Consider the following 20,487-nt stretch of genomic DNA (forward strand, 5'->3'; position numbering starts at 1 on the left):
TGAAATTCTACTAAGTAATTTCTTATCTAGCGTAGTAATCATGGACAACACAAGTTTGTTTCTCTCTAGAGCCTGCAAGGTGCTTTTCAACTCAAGAGATCTGCCTGCCTTTGCTTTCCAAGGGGTAGAATTAAAGCTACCTTCCCAGCTTTTCTCTTCCTGTTTTTGTTTTTTTCTTTTCTGTCTTGTGTCCCCGTTCCCCCCACCCCCCCCCCCCCCCACACACACACTGGGCTTCTCTGTCTAGTCGCGGTTGTCTTAGAACTCACTCTGTAGAGCAGGCTGGGCTTGAACTCAGAGATCTGCCTGCTTCTGCTACCTGAGTACTGAGAGTAAAGGTGTGCGTACCCCACCCCTCCCCCCCAGGCTCTTCTTCCCCACTGTAAAATCAGGTCAGGCCCTGGGCACACTCACAATCACACTATGGAAAATGGAAAAAGTAGCAGGCCTCAAATCAGAAGACCTGGGTTGTTATGTCTCAGAATTTTCTTTTTAGATAGTGTCTCACTGCGATCCCCTGGCTGGTTTCAAATTCTCTTAGTAGACCAGGCTGGCCTCAAACTTGTCAAGATCCCATTCTTTTCTTCCTCGGTGCTGAGATTACGGTGCACAGCACTAGACCCGACCTATGCCTCAGCTATTCCTGTTATGCCAGTGTACTTTTTGTAATATTTATTTTTATTTACGTGTGTGCGTGTGTGTTTCTGCGTGTTTAGCATGCACATGTGCATGTGGGTACCCACAGAGGCCAGCTGAGGGGGCCAGACCCCCTGGAACTGGAGCTACAGGAGGTTGTGAGCCAGCACGTGGGTGCAGGGAACTAAACTCTGGTTTTCAGTAGGAACTGCAAGTGTTGGCCAGGCGGTGGTGGCACACACCTTTAGCCCTAGCGCTCGGGAGGCAGAAGCAGGAGGAGCTCAGTGAACTCAAGGCCAGCCTGGTCTACAGAGTGAGTTCCAGGACAGCTACAGAGAGAAATCCTGTCTTGAAAAAATAAAAACAAAAACAGAACTACAAGTGTTCCACTTTGTTCATTCTTCTGTTTTTTTTTTTTTTTTTTTGAAACAGGATCTCCCTATGTAGCCTTGGCTGGCCTCAAACTCACAAAGACCCACCTGCCTCTGCTTTGGGGGTGCTGGGATTTAAAGGAGTATACTGCCAGATCTGGGTGCAACAAATACTCCCAACAGCCAAGCCATCTCTCCAACCCCTGTGTACTTCATAGGAAGTCACAATCTCTCAAACTCAGTCTCACCTGTGAACTGGGGATTGTGATTCTATCCTCCTCACCAAGTTACTAGAAAGATTAAATAAACTGTTAAAATGAACTTCTTTCTTATCGCTCAGTCCCGATTCCATTTTTAAGAGTTCAGCTATCTAAGCCAGCATGGAATCCTTCCTGAGCAACTCAGGAGGCTGCAAGGCTGAGGGGTAGGATCCCTTGAACCCTTGAGTTCCAGTGAAACCCAGGAACCATAGCAAGGCCCTGTGACAAAAGTAAAATCAAAACCAAGTGTGACTATTAAATATCCTAAGTTCTAGGCTTAGGGGAACCCCCACCCCAATTCAGAATGATGGTGTTCAGTTTAATCTCAGAAAACAGAGTTCTCACCTGCATGACATAACCAGCAGTGAAGGACAGCGGGAGACAGAAACTTAAACTGACATCACAATCATCCTTAGAGGAGCCCCTTTTTAAAGGTTTATTTATTTATTTATTATGTGTACAGTGTTCTGTCTGCATGTATGTCCGCAGGTCAGAAGAGGACACCAGATCTCATTATAGATGGCTGTGAGCCATCAGATAGTTGCTGGGAATTGAACTCAGGACCTCTGGAAGAGAAGCCAGTGCTCTTAACCGCTGAGCCATCTCTCCGGCCCCTGAGGAACTTTTATTTTTAAATTTATTTGTTTTATGTGCACTAGTGTTTTGCCTGCATGTGTCTGTGTGAGGGGGTCAGATCTTGGAGTTACAGTTGTGAGGTGACATGTGGTGCTAGGAACTGAGCAGTCAGTGCCCTTAACCACCTCTCCGGCCCCCACTTAGAGGAACTTTAACTGTAATTCTAATCAGTGATTTGATGGTTTCTATTATTCAAATGTAAAAAACTACTGTAATTTTGGAAACCGAAGTATGACATTTCAATAGGATAAAGTCAGAGCCAGAGATTTAGTTCTGTTGGTAGAGTGCTTGTCCAGCATGTAGAGCCGTGGGTTGGTTTGATTTCCAACATTTCATCATAATGGTATATGCTGGTAGTCCTTCATTTGGGAAATGAAGGTGGGAGGATTGAAAATTCAAGATCACCCTTGGGCTATATGATGAGTTTGAGGCCAGCCGGGGCTACATTAGACTGTTTCCATGTAAAAAAATAAGAGCTGGAGAGATGCTCAGAGGTTAAAGCCCTGGCTGCTCTTCTAGAAGATCCAGGTTTTTTGTTTGTTTGTTGTTGTTCTTTTTTTTATTATTAAGAAGAAATGTTCTGTTCATTTTACATACAAACCACAGATGCCTTCTCCTCCCTCCTCCAGCCCCCCCCCCCCCCATGGAGGATAAAACCATCTGTAATTCCAGTCCCAGAGGATGTGATGCCCTCTGCTGGCCTCCACTGACACTGCACACACATAGTGCACACACAAACACGCAGGCAAACCACCTGTACACATAAAGTAAAATTAAAAATAAATAAATTTAAGTAATCAAAAGAAAAGTGCCAAGTCCAAAGGTGAATTTCTCTCATCCAGACATTACCTAGACAGACCCAATATCCATCAGTATATTCCTTTTACAAAAATTTTCAGAATAGTCTTCAGGTGGTTCCCCCAAGTGCCTCTTAGCAAATTCTTCAGGTGGAATGTTACGTGGAAGCATAAACTGGTCAAACTCATTTTTTAAACGGTTCATCTCCTCTTGTTGAAATCTGAGTGAGAGTGCCATCCCTCTACCCATAATGCTGCAAACTCCAATAGAGCACAATTTCCCAGCAACTCAAATGGGGTTCCACCCTCCAGGATGGGCACAATACTGATCAAAAGTGCTGGTTGGGGCTGGGCATGGTGGTGAATGCCTTTAATCCTAGATCTTGGAAGGCAGAGACAAGGAATCCCTCTGAGTCTGAGGCCAGCTTGGTCTGTGGGATATGTTGGGAGTTCCTGGGGAGTGTAGGAGGGGGAATCTGGGACATGGTTGATGTGATCAAGATACACTGTTTACATATATGAAGTTGTAAAAGAATAAATAAAAGACATTTTGTTAATAAAATGTAATTTAGTAATAAAAGAAAGATAATTTGTATTATGGGATATGCAATAATACAGGTATGTAATAAGTATGTCCAGTCATCCCTGAGCTGAAACTGTTCTGTGTAAGAGCAAGGGCGTCTAGTACTCGGGTGAGGGACCAATACCACATTGATGACAATGGAGGTGGGAGTGTCAAAGAAGATGGTCTAGAAGCCAGGCATGATGGTACACGCCTTTAATCCCAGCACTAGGAGGCAAAGGCAGGGAATTCTTGCCCTTGGAGGTCACAGGATGACCTTTGAGAGTTGGTTCTCTCCTCCTACCATGGGGGCTCTAGGGACTAGATTCGGGCTGCTGGGCTTGGCGGCAACCACCTTTACCCACAGGGCCATCGCATTGATCCTCGCTTCTCCACTTGAACAGAATTTTTATTTCAATAGTGCAAAATTGGAGAAGATGGATACAGAACCGTGGAAAGGAAGATAGGGCTTGAAGAGGCCTTTATACCAGGCCAAAGAATTTACATTATTCCATCACGAGGAGCAAAAGGAGATTTAAAAAAAAATGTACTTTTCAAACATTTATTAAGCTGGGCCAGTGGCACACACCTATAATCCTAGCTATTTGGGAGACTGAGGCCAAGGTCAGCTTGGGCAATTTAGCAAGACACTGTCTCAAAATAAATAAATGAATGAATGAATGAATGAATGAATGAATGAATAAATAAATAAATAAATAAGTAAATAAGAGCTATGTATGGATACAGCTCAGTGGTAGGAGAGGAAGAGAAGAAAGAGGAGCAGGAAAAAATTTGTTTACGAATTAATGGACAACTTTTGAAAAATTCCAAGGCTAGGTTAGGCTTGGTGGTATGCTTGTAGTCTTGGCACTTAGGAGGTGAAGGCAGAAAGATCTGGAGTATAAGGTTATCCTTGGCTACACGTCTAGATGAAGGACAACCTGAAGTACAGGAAACCGTGTCTCAATAACAAACAAACAAAATTCCAAATTAGAACCAGGAATAGTGCTGCAACATCTGGGAGGTTCAAGGCCAGCCTGTGCTACACAGTGAGTTCCAAGCCAGCTTGAGCTACATCATGACACCCTGTCTCAAAATAAAAATTTCAAAGTTCAGAATTACAGAAAGGAAAGGTGAAATGTATGTTCTAGGCATACCACTGTTGGCTACAGGACAGATCTATACTGAAAGGAGGCGGCCAGGGGAAGGCTGGGCACTGAGTTCACCTGAGACTTCACAGGGCAGCTGTAATGTTAACACTCGGGAGCTGAGGCAGGCGGGTCACAAATGGGAAGCCGGACTGAGCTACATAGTGAGACCCTGTCTCAAAAAATAAGTCAGTTAATTAATTCAATTTAATTAAAAATATTTTAGGTTAAGTCAACAAAGACCCTACTGGTAGGGATAGAATTAGTGACTAAGCAAATAACTCTTAGCTAAGTTTAAATATTCACTTTGGGGCTGGGGGTGTAACTTTGTGGTAAAGCATGTGCTTAACATGCATAAGGCTCTCGACTTGAGCCTTAGGATAAAGTAAGTAAATACAAAAATAAGTAATAGATGAGTACCTTTAGTCTTACTGGCTTTTCTTTAGGAAAGTTATTTTATGTCTCTGAGCTTTCATTTGTTCATCTGAAAAATGGGAATACAACTTCCTAGACTTGTAGAATATTAAATGAAATTACATCAACATCTCATTGAAACGGGCATAAAACAGCATCAACAAATACGAGCTCCCCTCTCTCCACTCTCCCCTCAAAACTTATTTCCTCGTGTCTCTTTTGGTAGATTCTGAGCTCCTGGAGGTCAGGGGCCATCTCTTCTTATTTCTGTATCTTCACAGCATCAAGCATATAAAATATATCCAATCCGCCGGGCGGTGGTGGCGCACGCCTTCAATCCCAGCACTCGGGAGGCAGAGCCAGGCGGATCTCTGTGAGTTCGAGGCCAACCTGGTCTCCAAAGCGAGTTCCAGGAAAGGCGCAAAGCTACACAGAGAAACCCTGTCTCGAAAAACCAAAAAATAAATAAATAAATAAATAAATAAATAAATAAAATTATATATATATATTATATATATATATATATAATATATATATATATCTCCAATCCATGTTCACTGGATGAGCAGAGGGTCAGTTAGCGCCCTAATGTGATGAACTCTTGTTTCCTCAGGTAGAAGCTGACCCTGGCCCTCAGATGAGCTTCAAGAGGAGTGGTTGGATCACAAGTGGGGAGGCCCACAACAGCCTTCATCAATGCTGGAAACCAGCTGGGGGGGCGGCAGGACTCCTGCTGAGTGAGCAGCAGCAGCAGCAGCTGCTGGCTGTTCTCTGGCCTGGGAGAAGGCAGGGAGGAGGCAGGAAGCAGCGAGGTCTGCACTTCCCTGGGCTTCACTGCTGCTGTGCTGCTCCCAGGGTCTGTGAAGACAGGCGCTGTCAATGGGCTCACTCTCCACGACGATGCCCAGCCAGGGTTCACTAAGTCCTGGATCAACTGAGACAGGCGCTGTGCTAGGCAGAGGCTTAGGAGTCTCAGACTCCATACATCATGTGGTCACAGAGCTGTGTCTCCTCGGGCTCCTACTTTAAAGGTAGGGCCTATCACTACCTAGGGGAGGAAACTCAGGCTTTCTGATATTCCTCTGCCTTCACTAAGAGCAGTGAGTGCTGGAAACAATTCCTTTTCTAAGGAAGATCACTAAAGTGGCCTTTCGACCGAGGTGCTTATGGGAGCTGGGGTAGCACCAGACAAATGCAGGGCTAGTCCAAGCATCTGCCTCTCCCATACCTCAGCTTCAAGCAAACATCGGCTTGATTCAGAACGGAATCCAAACCAATGCAAATACCCCACCCAAGGCAGTCTCATTAATTTAGCCAATTAAAGAATTATATATAAATATCTGGATTTCCCTCACCTCCCAAACAGACCGGGCTAACTGCTGTCTTCCTCCTAGAGAAGAACGGCTCCAGCCACCGTGTGTCTCACAGTGTGTTCACACAGCTTGCGAAACTCCTCATACTCCAGAGACTCAGAGTAATCTGTACCCTGGTCTTGGACCTGGGGGCTTGCGGCACAACTGAATGTGTCCCAGGGTAGACACGTCAGCCAGAATCTCTGCTGAGTGCACGCTTGCCTTTCGTCCCTTTGGGAAGATCACGGTGGGGTGTTGGGCAGATAGACTACTGGCACATGTGAGGCTTAGCAAAGCAGGCTACATGGAACAGCTCATCTAATTACAGGAGCACTCCTGACCCCAGACACCGCTCTGCACCTCCCACCTCACACAGAATTCTGCTCTGTCACTGCATCTGCAGTTTCTGCTGCAGCCCTGCCTGCCTGCCACCTTCCCTCAGCTTCTTTGTGAAGCAGAGAGGGTAGAGGGGAGAAGATGAACCACAAACAGAGCCCTTCTTTGGGAGAGAGCAGGGGATACAGTTTCACATTACCCAGGGAAGGCAGATTGGGGAGAAGTAGGAACAGGGAGGAGAGGGAAACAAAATAAAGAGCACCAATGGCCCCTGAGGGCAAAGCGCAGGCTCTCCAGGGCACTCACTCAGGCTGCCCAGCTGTCGGATGACATTTGCCAGGGTGATGTTGGTCCTGCATTCCAGCTCGCTTGTATCGCTAGGCAACGTCTGACGGCACAGGTGCCTTGGCTCGATGTTCCTGGTTACTAACGGCATGGTGGACCTGCTTCAGGCAATGTTCTCAATGATGAAAAACAACCTAAAAAAGAAATAACAGGAAAGCAGTACTCAACCACAGATTCCAGACACACTGGCTGTGTGAGTCTTCTCCTCTTCCTTTCTGGGGTTGCTCTGGTCTGAAACAGTTTGTTGTTGGTGTTTATTCTTTACTCCCCTACCTACCTTCTAGTTTAAGCATCCCACCTTTTCGAGGTTTACTAAAGAGTCCTGCTATAAGTTTAGAAATTCTGAACTGGTGACGTCATGGAGGCATCGAAATCCAGTAAGAGTCTAACCAATAAGAGTCCTCCAGGTAAGGAGGCATGGTAAGAAAATAGCAGTCATAGGACGGTGGTACAGATCCTATCCTTGGGGTATCCACAACCAATACAGATCAGATTCTAGGTCACCAGTTACAAGGTTTAAAAACATCCCTCTGTGGCTAGGGATGCAACCTAGCTGATATGGTACTTGCCTAGCATTCATGAGATTTTAGGTTTGAGCCCCACCCTAACATGGCATTAAACTTGACATGGTGGTACACACCTGTAACCCCAGCATTTTGGTGGCATAAGAAGCCGGAGTATGAAAAATTCACAGATCTTCTCAGCTAGAGTCCAAGGCCAGACTGAACTACACAAGTTCTTTTTCTCAAGGAAAAAGAAAAAAGAAAAAAAACAAAGGCAGCCTTGCCTTCATCTGATAATCTTCACAATGAAATCAGCTGCCAACAGTAATTCCACTGATAAGCCTCTGTATACAACTTCTCTAGGTCTTCCTGGATGATGACTATTAATGTACAACTGAATACTAGATGCCAGGATCTAGTAACACTACCAAAGTTTAGTCTGTACATTGACGGAATGAAGGAAAATCAAGGAAAAATTTACATGTTCAAAATGTCAAACGGGATGCTGAGCCAACTGTGTTTTAAGACTCCCTGGCCCTCTCTTCCACTCAATGTTCCTCTACTGAATTCTATACACTTGGGCCAAGACCTTTAGCGTGTGTCTGGAACAGACGCACAAATTTTCCCATTACTGTTTCTCATTCTAGTGGCTGAGCCCTTTCCCCAGGTTGCACCCCACATGCCAGCACTTCAGGCTCACATGGAGCTATTATTTTAGATTTAGATTACCAAATTCCTACATTACTAACTTAAGGAGAAAATGGTTATGAGCCGAGCAGTCAAGTCACAGTGGACAGGTCTTGTTTTCATATCTTAGGAAAATATAAAGAAATCTAAACTGTCTTAACAGCTTTTGTGCTAGGGAAAATGACAAATTCACATCAAATTAAAAGGCACAGAGGCAACTACAGAAACTCAACTATAAATTCCTAAGAAGAGGAGGAAGAAGAAGAGGAGGAATTAGGTTTACTCACATCAAATCCTAAAACGCCAGCTCATCACCAGACAGTTGCTTGTGAATACAAAATGCTTACGGCAAGCTAATCACTGCAGAGATTAAAACCAAACCACCATATTGTTTCACCAAAACAAAAGAAAACATCCAAACTAACAAACACACAGAGAGGCAGTGGGACTCTTTGGAACAGGCTGCTCCTTGTTATGGACATTCTGATCTGCTACAAGTAAAAATAAAACAGGAAGCCAGCAGCCTGGGGACCAAGATTTCCTGTCACCAACAGCAACAGCCTAGGAACTAAAAGAACCAGCTGTTTACTTCTAACTTTGAGCCTCCCTAACGGTCACTGTGTGGCAGCTGTGCCTATCTTTGGGGTACAGAGGTGTTTCCTGAATACTTGTCCACTGTCTTAGGAAATGACTTCCATTCCATATCTCTATTAAGATCCTCCTTCGAGCCAATAGGTTTTTAACCCCAACTCCAGACTTTCCAGTTTAACTCTTTCCGTCTTCTACTTACAGCAAATGGTATCAGGTACAAAGATGCACACTTACACTTAATAACACGTAAATGACTCTAGATCATGGTAAAAAGAATCTAGAACAAGAAAGGAGGTAGAAGGTTAAAAGTAGAAGAACGTTGGGCCAGTGAGTTGACTTAGTGAGTAAACATGTTGCTGCCAAACATGATAACCTAAATTCAATCCTGGGACCCACATGCTGCAAAGAACCAACTTCTGGGGCTGGAGAGATGGTGGCACCGTGGCCACAAGCACTTATGCAGCCGTGGCGCACACCTTTAATCCCAGCACTCAGGAGGCAGAGGCGGGTGGATCTCTGTGAGTTCGAGGCCAGCCTGGTCTAGAGAGCTAGTTCCAGGACAGTCAATGTTACACAGAGAAACAAACAAGCACTTATTGCTCTTGCAGAGAACCTGGGTTTGGTTCTCAGCACCTACATGGTGGTTCACATCTGTAACTTCAGTCTCAGGGAATCTGATGCCTTCTTCTAACCTCCATCGGTACCAGACATTCAGAAAGTACATCTACATGTATGTAGGCAAAACACACATGCATAAGCAAGTTGTCCTCTGATACCTTCACATGTGTGTGCAGTGTAACACACACACACACACACACACACACACACACACACACACACACACACACAGAGTAAAAAATTATACATGTAAAATAAATTTTTAAAAATAAAAAAGACAAAGCCAGGTGGTGGTGCATGCCTTTAATCCCAGCAGAGGCAGAGGCAGGTGGATCTCTGAATTTGAGGCCAGCCTGGTCTACAGAGGCAGTTCCAGGACAGCCAGGGATATATAGAAAAATCCTGTCTCAAAAAAAAACGACAAATAAATAAATAAATAAATAAATAAATAAATAAATAAACAGAATTAAAAGAGTGAGAGAAAAATAATTTTTTTTGAAAAATAATATTAATATCCATCAAGACAAAACAATCAGAAAAGCAAGTCTGCTATTTCTTTTAAAAGGATGGCTCTTTTGGCGGGTATGGTGCCCCGTGTCTTTACTCTCAGCACTTGGGAGGTAGGGCAGGTAGTGTCTGAGTTGTGAGCAAAGACATTAAAAAGAGACAAGATTCTCTTCTATATGGAACTACCTGTACCAACTGCTCGTTTTTCTTTTAGATAATCAAGGATTGGTTGTTTCCTGTATAAGAAGTATGAAATTATGCATAACCCAAACCACACTAGTAATTTTACAGAAGGAAAAAAATCCTACATTTGAATGACAATAAACTTAGAATTGGTAAACAGACTTCTGCCTTTAGAAAATACATGGGTTTTGGAGTTAGGACATAGTTGGGTTGGTCTCTTGACTCTGACATCTCATAATTGTGATCCTCAACAATTTTCCTACAGACACTGAAAAATATATCTAAAATTCCCTCTATAGTGCTTAAAGCAAGAGGATAGTTATTTGTAGTTCCACAGATCCTAGGCAAATCTTCCTACTGAATGAATTCTATTCATTGATAAATATTTAAAAACACTTTAAACCATGGACATATTACATAGTTGAATGCAGCATTCACATAAAAAATTTAAAGATGAAACCCTAGACTTCAATGAATTTGATGGGTTTTCCCCTGAAGTTGCCCCTAGCTATACTCTTAGACCTCCTGAAATACAGCACTCTCTCCTCCAGTCTTTCACAACTGCGCTCCTCATCTGAACCACAGAACAAAAGAAATGATTACAGTGACTGTTTTCTCAATTTTCCTCAAGACTGTACATAAGGAGTGCCACTGTAGATGCCCCGGAGAAGTTAATATCTCACACACAACAGGTGCCCAGTGGCCTTAAGCTTTCATTCTCTCACGGAACTCTAGTTAGGAAGGCTCCTCCACCATCAGAAGTACTACTTTACTGGGGAATTGGGAGAACACTGGCTGTTGAAGAACCACTGAAACGAAGGGTCTAATCCACATTTTAGACAGATCATTCTAATACAAGGACAAAGGTTACACGGGGCAGAAGGTTGGAGGTAGAAGATGAACTGAGAAACTTCACAGGGTCAGGAGAGAGTAGACTCGGAGACCCAGCACACCCCAGCTAGCACTTAGGAACTGAGAAACCAGAGAGGTTCCAGGAGTGAATCAAGCCCATCAGCCCCACCTGTTAACTCTTTCCGTACTGTTCGGTACAGCTACAGTAACAGAGTGATAACATGCATGCTCCTTTAGTAAAAGGTGTCACTGAAACCTTAAATGCTAGTGCTAGAGAGAAATATAAACAAAGTAAGGAGAACCAAAAAAGTAGTTCTTAGTCAAGAAAAAGATATGAGGGCTGGGGACACAGCTCAGAGGGGGACACTTGGCTAGCGTACACTAGACCCTGGGTTTGACCCCCAACATCATTAAAAAAGGTTAAAGTTCTAAATACAGGAAGAGTAAAATGCCCTGTTTTTAATGGAATCAGTAAATGTCTTTTCCAGTCATATATTAATTTTTCTTTATTGGGGAGGTGTTTGTAGGATGCACAAGTGAGTGTGCAGGTGTACACACAGACATCAGGTATCCTCTATTGTTTATTCCCTGGAGACAGTGTTTCATTGAACTTGAAGATGCTATTGTGTCTAGACTGGCTGGCAGTGAGCACCCCAGGATCCTGTCTCTACCCAACATTGCTGGGGTTACAGGCATGCATGACCATACCCTAGCTTCTTTACATGGGTGCCAGATAGCCGAACTTGGGTCCTTATGCCTGCACAAGAGCTCTTACCCACCGAGCCCTCTTTCCAGCCCTTCAGTCATATGTTCCTTGAAAAGAACATGATAGAGCAATGTTTGCTAATCTGGGGACTTGAGACGGTCTTATCTTGAGAGCTGTTACATAGAAAATGAACTAGAACTGTCAAAAACATAAAAGTTACAGAGAAGTAAATTCCAATTTATCTAGTTCTTTATAACTAGAGCTGCTCTATAGCAGAATGGTTCTCTTTAGATAAAATTATGATCTTCCCAGTCTTCAGATGACCAGCTGTCAGGCATGCTGAGGGAGGAATTCCTAGACTATGAGAAGAAATTGGGAGGGGCTTGGGATAATATGTACAAGGCTATAGAGATGGCTCGGAGGTTGAAAGCATACACTGTTCTTGTAGGAGATCTGAATTGTTGCCAGCATCCACACCAGGTAGCTCACAACTACCTGCAACTCCAGATCCAGAGGATCTAACACCTTTTTCTAGACTTCATGGGCATCCATATGCACACATACACATATGCACATACCCACCTACACCCCCTACATAATTAAAAATAAAAACTTAGGGGCTGGAGAGATGGTTCAGCAGTTAAGAGCGCACTAGCTGCTCTTCCAGCGGACTTAAGTTGAATTTCCAGCCCACATACGGCGGTTACTAACCATCTGTAACTCCAGTTCCAGATGCTCTCTTCTGTCCTCTAAGGGCACCAGGCACGAATGAGGTGCACAGACATAAAGCACACAAAACTCCCATACACATAAATTGTTTTCAATTAAAAAAAAATAGAGCACGTGTAAGGCCTTGGGTTCATCCCCAGCTTCACAAAAGAGGAGGAGGAAAGGGGACCAAGAGGTCAAACTGGATAACATCTACGTCCATCTAAATCAAGGATGCAGGATGGGAGGGCGGTCTGGCTGAGACATCTCCCCACTGATTGCCAGGGTGATCTTGCTCATCAGGCTGGCTAGGCAAGTGTCCTCTTACTCCTTCACAGCCTCATGCCTGTCCCTCCCAAAGCTGTATGCTTTCTCCTGTCCCAGAGGTAAGCACCAGGACTGTTTTAGCTGCACTCCCCTGCCAGACCTCCAAAGAAGCTCTCAAAGATGTGGGCTGGGGCTACAGCTCGGTGGTAAAGTGTTTTTTTGTTTTTGAAGATTTATTTAATCATGTATACAGTGTTCTGCCTGCATGTATGCCTGCAGGCCAGAAGAGAGCACCAGATCTCATTATGGATGGTTGTGAGGCACCATGTGGGTGCTGGGAATTGAATTCAGACCTCTGCAAGAGCAAGCAATGCCCTTAACCACTGAGCCATCTCTCCAGCCCCACCCCCACCCCCCGTGGTAAAATGTTAAAGCACTTGCCTAGCATATACCTAAAGCCCTAGGTCTAATCACCACCACGAACACCACCAAAAAAAAAAAAAAAAAAAAAAAAAGCTGTAATTTTGTAGGTTTCAGGTTTCAGTCTCCTCCTCAACTACAAAATAAAAGAACTAAGCTAAATGATCTTTGAGAAACTGTCAAGGCCAGACATGCACACACCTGTTTCCAGGGGAGACTGAGGCAGCCAAAGATCACTGAGAGCTCAAGTTTGCCAGCCTGGGCAAACGTAGCAAGCTGTACTAGGCCTGCCAGGGCTATAGAGCAAGACCCTGTCTCAGCCAACTCCCGCTCCTCACAGGTCTCTGACTTCTAAGACTTCTGGATTTGCTTCTAAGCTGTTACAATCCCCTTATCTGGTCAACAGCCATGTGTTCTACACACAAGGTAAGATGAGTCGAGATGTTGTCAGTTAGCAGAACCTATGAGATACACAACTGGCCCAAAAATATTCCAGAGAGAATACTGGGGTTAAGTTATTTATATTCTAGGAGGGTCCCAGACCAATCTGAGGGAATAATATAATACCTGAAGAAGTTCAAAAGAAAAAGGTAGCTCTGGACCAATTCCAAATATCCAGGACAGATCTAGAAGCTATCCTCATATTTACCCCTAGCAGTTTTCAGTTTAGGGGAGTAAGTCCAAACATAAATAAAAAAATCTCACAAATCCATCCCTCCCTAGCCAGGATTGGCAGTGTACCAAGCAGTCTGGACCCTGACACCATGATGGGATTTATATTTTGAAAGTGAAGCTGGATGAGAGGGTCTTCCAGATCTCCCTCAAATGAAGAGACTCTTCAAGTGTGCACACTAGAGATTAGCATGGAATATTTACATGTCACATTTGGTCAGGGAAAAGTCCAGCTCTGCTCTCTGAATTTCCCCAATTCTGTTTTCAACATCATTGGGTAGTTGTGGGGAGATGCAGAGGTCACGGGTGGAGGAATGTTCGTGTGAGAGGAAGAGGAAGCAACAATGCAGTCCATACTCTGAACCCCTGCTAATTACCGACTGCCCTAATGGCAGTGATAGTCATTTTGAACTGTTAGATAAACAAACAAACAAACAATGCTGCATTTGAGAGTGAGCCAAGGTCACTGACAACACCTACAGACTCCTACCGTTATGAGGCATAACCATAGCCATCACCAGGAAAAGGCTTCTCAAGGCAGTTCCTCTTCGAAATAGCCCTTAGTACTGATCACGGCAGAGGGGACAGGAACCCGTGAGGATGCTGTGTCGAGGCAGTTAGGACTTCTGCTTTCACTTCAACTTTTCCCACTGTCCATAGTTAACAGTGCTTTGCAAGGGGACAAACAAGACGTTTATGTTGTAGTTTCCTCTTGCAAAAGGCAAATTTCCTTGTTTAAAATGTTTAAATCTGTTCAATCAGATTCAATGTTTTATCAGCTGAGTGTGGGCACAGGCCTGTACTCTCAGCACTCAGAAGTTGGAGCTAAGAATTCAAGGCCATCCTTGACTATCTAAGACCTTAGATCAATACCCACTTCAACACCTTCCCCTCCAAAAACCAATGTTCATTGAAAAATCAAACCATCATCTAACTGGCAGACAACAGTCTTACCACAGTCCAAGCTGGTACAATAAAACATCTAAAGTATCACAGTGGGCTGGAGAGATGGCTTGGTGGTTAAGAGCATTCGCTGCTCTTCCAAAAGACCCAAGTTTGAGTCCCAGCACCCACATGAGGTGATTCTGTAACTGCATGCATGTGCGCGCGCGCACACACACACACACACTCTTAAAAGCACAACTGTTGAATACAGCAATCCTCACTATCATGCAAGGACAAGGAAGAAAGCTTTCTCAAAGCACACACCCACTTCCTGTTGAAACACAGGGTGGGGCTGAACTGACAAATACAACCACTCTTTCCAAACACAAGGCATTACTGACAAATCAGGTTAGGTCACTGAAACAATGTCCAACAGAGTTGGCAGGACGGAGAAAACATGACTACAAAAACCAAGCCAGAGAGCTTGTGAGCTAAAACTAAGAAATTTCCAGCTCGATAAAGGAATGGCCTCTAGGCTATATGCGGTCAGCGCAAAGAAGCTTCCTGTTTTAACTTGGCTGAGACTTGACCTAGGAAACAACTTCTAAATTTCAGTATCATACTCCTGAGCACTCTGTAAATCCAAAGACCATCTCTGGTAATCCCCAAACTTTCTATAATCTTTGGGGGCCAGTCCACCTTTCACCGTTGCCTCTATTACTCTGCAAGCTTTAGTCACAGCTCTGCCCTGAAAACTAAAATTGAGGGATCATCTTCTTCAAAATTAATTTCGTCTAGAAAATTTCCCCATAAGCAACTAAAATTAGACTTTATTTTCAGGAGAATAGGATCTACCTGGTATCCCAAAAGACAATGCATTAAATTGTGAGTTAGAAACCTGGATCCCAGTTTTTAATCTAATGATGACTGAAAATTAGGAATAAAATTTTACTTTGTCTGGTTTAGCTGTAGTGTACACTTAAAAAAAAAAGTTTAGAATGGAGACTTGTATTCTCAGCTCTGAAAAAAATAAACATTTATTTCTCTTCTTTTATTCATTTTTTTTTAGTTTTTAATTGCAAAAAAGTTTTAACCATAGAGTATTTCTCATATCCTCATTTTGGCCCAATTCCTTTTTAAGAGCCACTTGAATGCCAAAATTATTTTCAGTTACAAAGTTCATTTACTTTCCTAACTTAATGTTTATTTCCAGTAATATCCATATTGTCAAATGGTATGGTCTGAAATACTTAAAGCTACTCATCACCTATATTGGCACCTTTTTGTTTTGTTGTTGTTGTTTGTTTGGGTTTCTTTTGTTTTTTTTGTTTGTTTGTTTGTTTTTTTGAGACAGGGTTTCTCTGTGTAGCTTTGTTGCCTGTCCTGGATCTCGCTCTGTAGCCCAGGCTGGCCTCGAACTCACAGAGATCTGCCTGGCTCTGGCTCCCGAGTGCTGGGATTAAAGGTGTGCGCCACCACCGCCTGGCTTGTGTTGTTTTTTGATACAGGGTCTCACTAGGAAGCCTTGGCTGACCTAGAACCCACGCTGTAGACCAGGCTGGCCTGAACTCACAGACATCCCCCTGCCTCTGCCCTGAGTGCTGGAATTCAAGTTGTGCACTACTATGCCAGTCCCTAAATCAGTTTTAATTAAATAAATACATATTATGAATAAGTTCCCTCATCCTAACATTCGTAGAGACCGGACTTCCTCCATCACTTAAACATTAAGTCACACACATCAAGGATCAGGGAACACACCTTTAAGCCCAGCACCCAGGAAGCAGAGGCAGGCAGATCTCTGTGAGTTCAAGGCAAATCTGGTTGGTCTGCAGATCAAGTTCCAGGACAGCCAGAGCTGTTACACAGAGAAACCCTGTCCCAAAAAACAAATTTAAAAAGAAAAAAAAAAAAAAAGGAAAAAAGAAAGAATGCTTCTAGAGGAAGCAGGATGTGGTATGGAATGCTGACTTCCAGGAATAACCTGTCCAGTGCACTCTTGAACTCATAGAACTGGAATTGGACCTGCACATCTACTATCTGAGCTGCAGACTAAACCCTCAGACGCTTCCACATGTGTGCCATGGCACGCACAAGCCCCAACCCACTCACCCACCCAAAATTAATAAATGTAAAAAAAAAATTTTTTTTTAAATTTTTGTTTTTTCAAGACAGGGTTCCTCTCTACATAGTCCTGGCTGGCCTGAAACTCACTATGTAGGCCAGGCTGGCCTCAAACTCACAGAGACCCTACTGCCTCTACCTTCTGAGTGCTAGGATTAAAGGAATTAGACATCATGCTTCATTTAAAAAAAAAAAAGTAAGACATTGAAGTAGTAGGAGGACTAATTAGAAATAGGAAGGCAATCAATTCAAGTGGAGAGAAATAAGAAAGGGTACAGGGGGGTGAATATGATCAAATACATTACATGCATGTATCAAAGTGTCCTAATCACGGGCTGAGGAGACAGCTTAGTTAGTCATAAAGTGCAAGCATGAGGATCTGAGCCCCCCTCCATAAAAAGCTAGGTGGGGCAAAGAGCTCTTGCAATCTCAGCAGTGGGGAGATAGGATTGAGGATGACCCTGAACTTTTAATCCTCCTGCCTCCACCTTCCAAATTCCAGGATTAAAAGCATGTGCCACGTGTCTGGTTTGTATGGTGCTGGGGATCGAAGCCAGGGTCTTGTGCATACTAAGCGGACCCTCTACCAGCTTCATTAGTCTCCAGTCCACAGCTGGTGTTTATACAGGACTCTCACCCCATCTCACTTCCCTACTTCAGGGACAGAGAGGACGGTACTAAAATAGAACCTTTCTGCCTTGGCACATGCAAGTAGCAGTGAGTATGATCTGGGGGCCACTGGTGGGTCAGATGTAGAGGTGTGTAAAAGTGGAGGGAAGGAGACCGTCAGAGCTAAACTGCCTGCCCATCAGGCACTGAGTCTCAGCCCATCCTGCCCACTGTCTAACCCTCATTAAATCTGTCCTCTTCCTATTTCAAGCTCCTCTATGCAGTGACTGCTCTTTCTGGAAATGGACAGCCAAAAAAGAGGCCGACCGACTTTACACAGCTGAGAAAGGGCACGGGAAGGAAGGCTACAGGGCGATGACAAAAAGGGCATTCAGCCAAGTGTTTTGCTGACAGCTCAGGGCAACACACAAACACACCGTGTGATCATGGAGCAAGCAGATGCAGCAGTCTCGAGATGTGACTGTACACCAGGAGAGAGGGGAGAGACCTAGCAATCACAGCTACAGCTGAGCAACAGGGAGCAAGATTATGGAGCAAACTGCCATGCAAGTCTGTATCAATGATTCTATTCTGCCAGCTGCAACAAGAATTCATTCCTGAAAAAGTGTCACATACTCATCTGTCACAAACAGCTAAGCTGCCAGCAACTGACTAAGAGTCAGCAAAGGGCAGCTGTACATCTACTTCCCTTCATAAGGTCTAGTCACCACTCGAAACATAGGAATTATAGCAGAGGAAAATTATAAATACCTTTTCTGCCTCAGTTTACTAGGAAGTAATCAAACCTAATAAGCACTGGGGCAAAGCTGCAAAACCACGAACAAGACGGGAGGTGGATGTCTTTGTGTGTGTGCGTGTGCGTGTGCGTGTGCGTGTGCATGTGTGTGTGTGTGTGTGTGTGTGTGTGTAGTGGATTCACTCCATCACCACATTTTAGCTTTGGCTAACCTCTTAATCTCTTTCCTAACCTGATAAATTGGTATTCTCTAAGATTGTTGTGAAGAAAAATAAAACACAGATATCCAATGCATGATGCAGGGCTGAGGAGAGCTCAGTCCCCAGCACTCACATAGCAGCCATATGTGACAGCGTAGCCTGCACCCCAGTGATAGGAAGTGGAGACAGGAGGACCCCCAGGTTTTGGCCAGGCGCTCTAGCCTAATGGTGAGCTCCAAGCAAAGAGAGATCATGTCTCAAACAAGAAGGACAGCATTCTTGAGGTTGTCCTTTGGCCTCTACATGCACCCAAGTGCACATATACCTCCCCATATGAATATAAATCAAGAGCACACACGCACACATTTATAGTCAGATGGGTGGTGCATGCCTTTGATCCTCACACTCAAGAGGCAGAATCAGGCACATTTCTGTGAGTTTTCAGCCAGTCAAGTCTACATAGAGAATTCCAGGCCAGCCAGGACTACACAAGTCTACACAGAGAATTCCAGGCCAGCCAAGGCTACACAAGTCTACACAGAGAATTCCAGGCCAGTCAGGACTACACAATGAGAACCTATCTCAAAGAGAAAGCAGAGTGTAGGTCGCTGAAATGACAGCAACAGTAAATAGGAGTAACAGTGGTAGTGTAAGTATGGGTAACTTCTGTGGCTGAAGAGATGGTTCAGTGGTTAAGAGCACTTACTGTTCTTGCAGAGGATCCAGGTTTGGTTGCCAGCACTCACATGGTATTTCATACCCACCTGTAATTCCAATTACAGGAAATCCAATGCCCTGTTCTAGCCTCCAAGGGCACCAGGCATGCACATAGTGCACAGACATACATGCAGGCACAACACCCATACACATAAAAAATATAGGTTTGGAGTTTTTGTTTTGTTTTTGATACAAGGTTTATGTGACACAGGGTGGCCTTGAACTCCCTAGGTAACTAAAGATGACTTTAAACTCCTGATCTTCCTGCCTGTACCTCCCAAATGCTGGGATTAATAACAGCTGTCTTAATACTGTTGTCTGCTAATTTATCATTTGTCCGGTTTGTTTCTCTTGATGGTACTGGGGATTGAACCTAGGGGTATTTGCACTCTAGACAAAAGCACTACCACTAAATTATATACCTGCCTTCTTGTTACTTTTTAATTTGATTTTTGTTTGTTTTGAGACAGGGTCTTGTTTAATAGCCCTGGCTGTCCTAGAATTCCCTATTTAGACAAGCCTGGTCTCCAATTCATAGATCTGCCAGTCTCTGCCTCCCAAGTGCTGGACTTAAAGGCATACACTACCTGCTCGGCTTAATTTTTATTCTGAAACAGGGTCTTACTGAATTGCTCAGACTAGCCTTAAGTTTGTTCTAAAACCTAGGTAGGCTTTGAACTTCCCATCCTCCTGCCTCAGCCTCCTGTGTAGCTGGGATTACAATCTTGTGCCATCATGCTAAACCATCTCTGTCTGAGTCCTGGAACTCACTCTGTAGACCAGGCTGGCCTCAAACTCTTGAGATCCGCCTGCCTCTGCCTCCTGAGTGTGGAATTAAAGGCGTGCACCACCACACAGCTCTGAGTCTATTTCAACTAGCTGATTTTTTTGTTTTTACTTCTTCTAGTTATAGATGGTATCTTCTTGAATGCTATGTAAATTTTAAGTAGCATGTATCCATTTTACAAAAGAATGGGTTTCATTACAACATTTTCATAAATGTGTATCATGTGTCAGTATCTTTTCCTTTTCCCCATCCCCTGGTCTCCTTGTATTTTCATATTTCGTTCATTTTTTTTTTAAACTTAACTTTATTTTTTGACTCATTTATGGACTCAAAGAATGCTGAGAATTGAAACCAGGGCCTCATGTATGCTAGGCAAACTCTCTACCAACTGAACTACATACGCTACACACACACACACACACACACACACACACACATTTGTTTATTTTGTGCACATAATTTTAATTTGAGTGCTTGCAATGTATGTCTGTGTGCATTTGTGTCAGGTGCCCAAGGAGGCCATAAGAGGGTGCCAGATACCCTGGAGTTGGAGTTACAGGTGGCTGTGAGTCACCAAGTGGGTCTTAGGTATTGAACCTAGAACCTCTGGGAGAATAGCCGTAGCTCCAGCCCCTGCATAACTTTGGTTGGATGCTGGACATTGTGATTTTTCAATGCTGGGAACCCAACATGACAGTCTTCCTTCTCAGAGTGTTGGCCTTTGTCCTGTTAGCCAATTAAGTTTTTATTCTGAAGACTGTCTTTAAATTTGGTCAGGGCAGGACTAGGGTAGTCTTTCAAGACATTTTACCCCCAATACTAAGATATGGCCCTTTG

At 43.8% G+C, this 20,487-nt stretch overlaps 1 protein-coding gene across 2 annotated transcripts in view; it reads right to left on the minus strand.

The window, feature by feature from the left end:
* The window catches only part of Wasf2 (WASP family member 2), a 70,803-nt gene that overhangs the window by 16,665 nt on the left and 33,651 nt on the right, over positions 1-20,487 (minus strand). The window contains exons 1-2 of one of the 2 annotated variants that reach the window (XM_052716714.1): positions 8,335-8,518; positions 6,819-6,991 (exon numbers count right to left, since the gene is read on the minus strand). In XM_052716714.1, the coding sequence (XP_052572674.1) occupies positions 6,819-6,948 (130 nt within the window). In that variant the 5' untranslated portion in view covers positions 6,949-6,991; positions 8,335-8,518. Of the gene's footprint in view, positions 1-6,818; positions 6,992-8,334; positions 8,519-20,487 lie in introns of those variants that run through there. The other variant, XM_052716713.1, reaches the window with a different exon arrangement.

This window comes from Peromyscus californicus, unplaced genomic scaffold (assembly GCF_007827085.1).
Source record: "Peromyscus californicus insignis strain IS unplaced genomic scaffold, ASM782708v3 Scaffold_5__1_contigs__length_169319896, whole genome shotgun sequence".
In the NCBI taxonomy this organism is placed as follows: domain Eukaryota; kingdom Metazoa; phylum Chordata; class Mammalia; order Rodentia; family Cricetidae; genus Peromyscus; species Peromyscus californicus.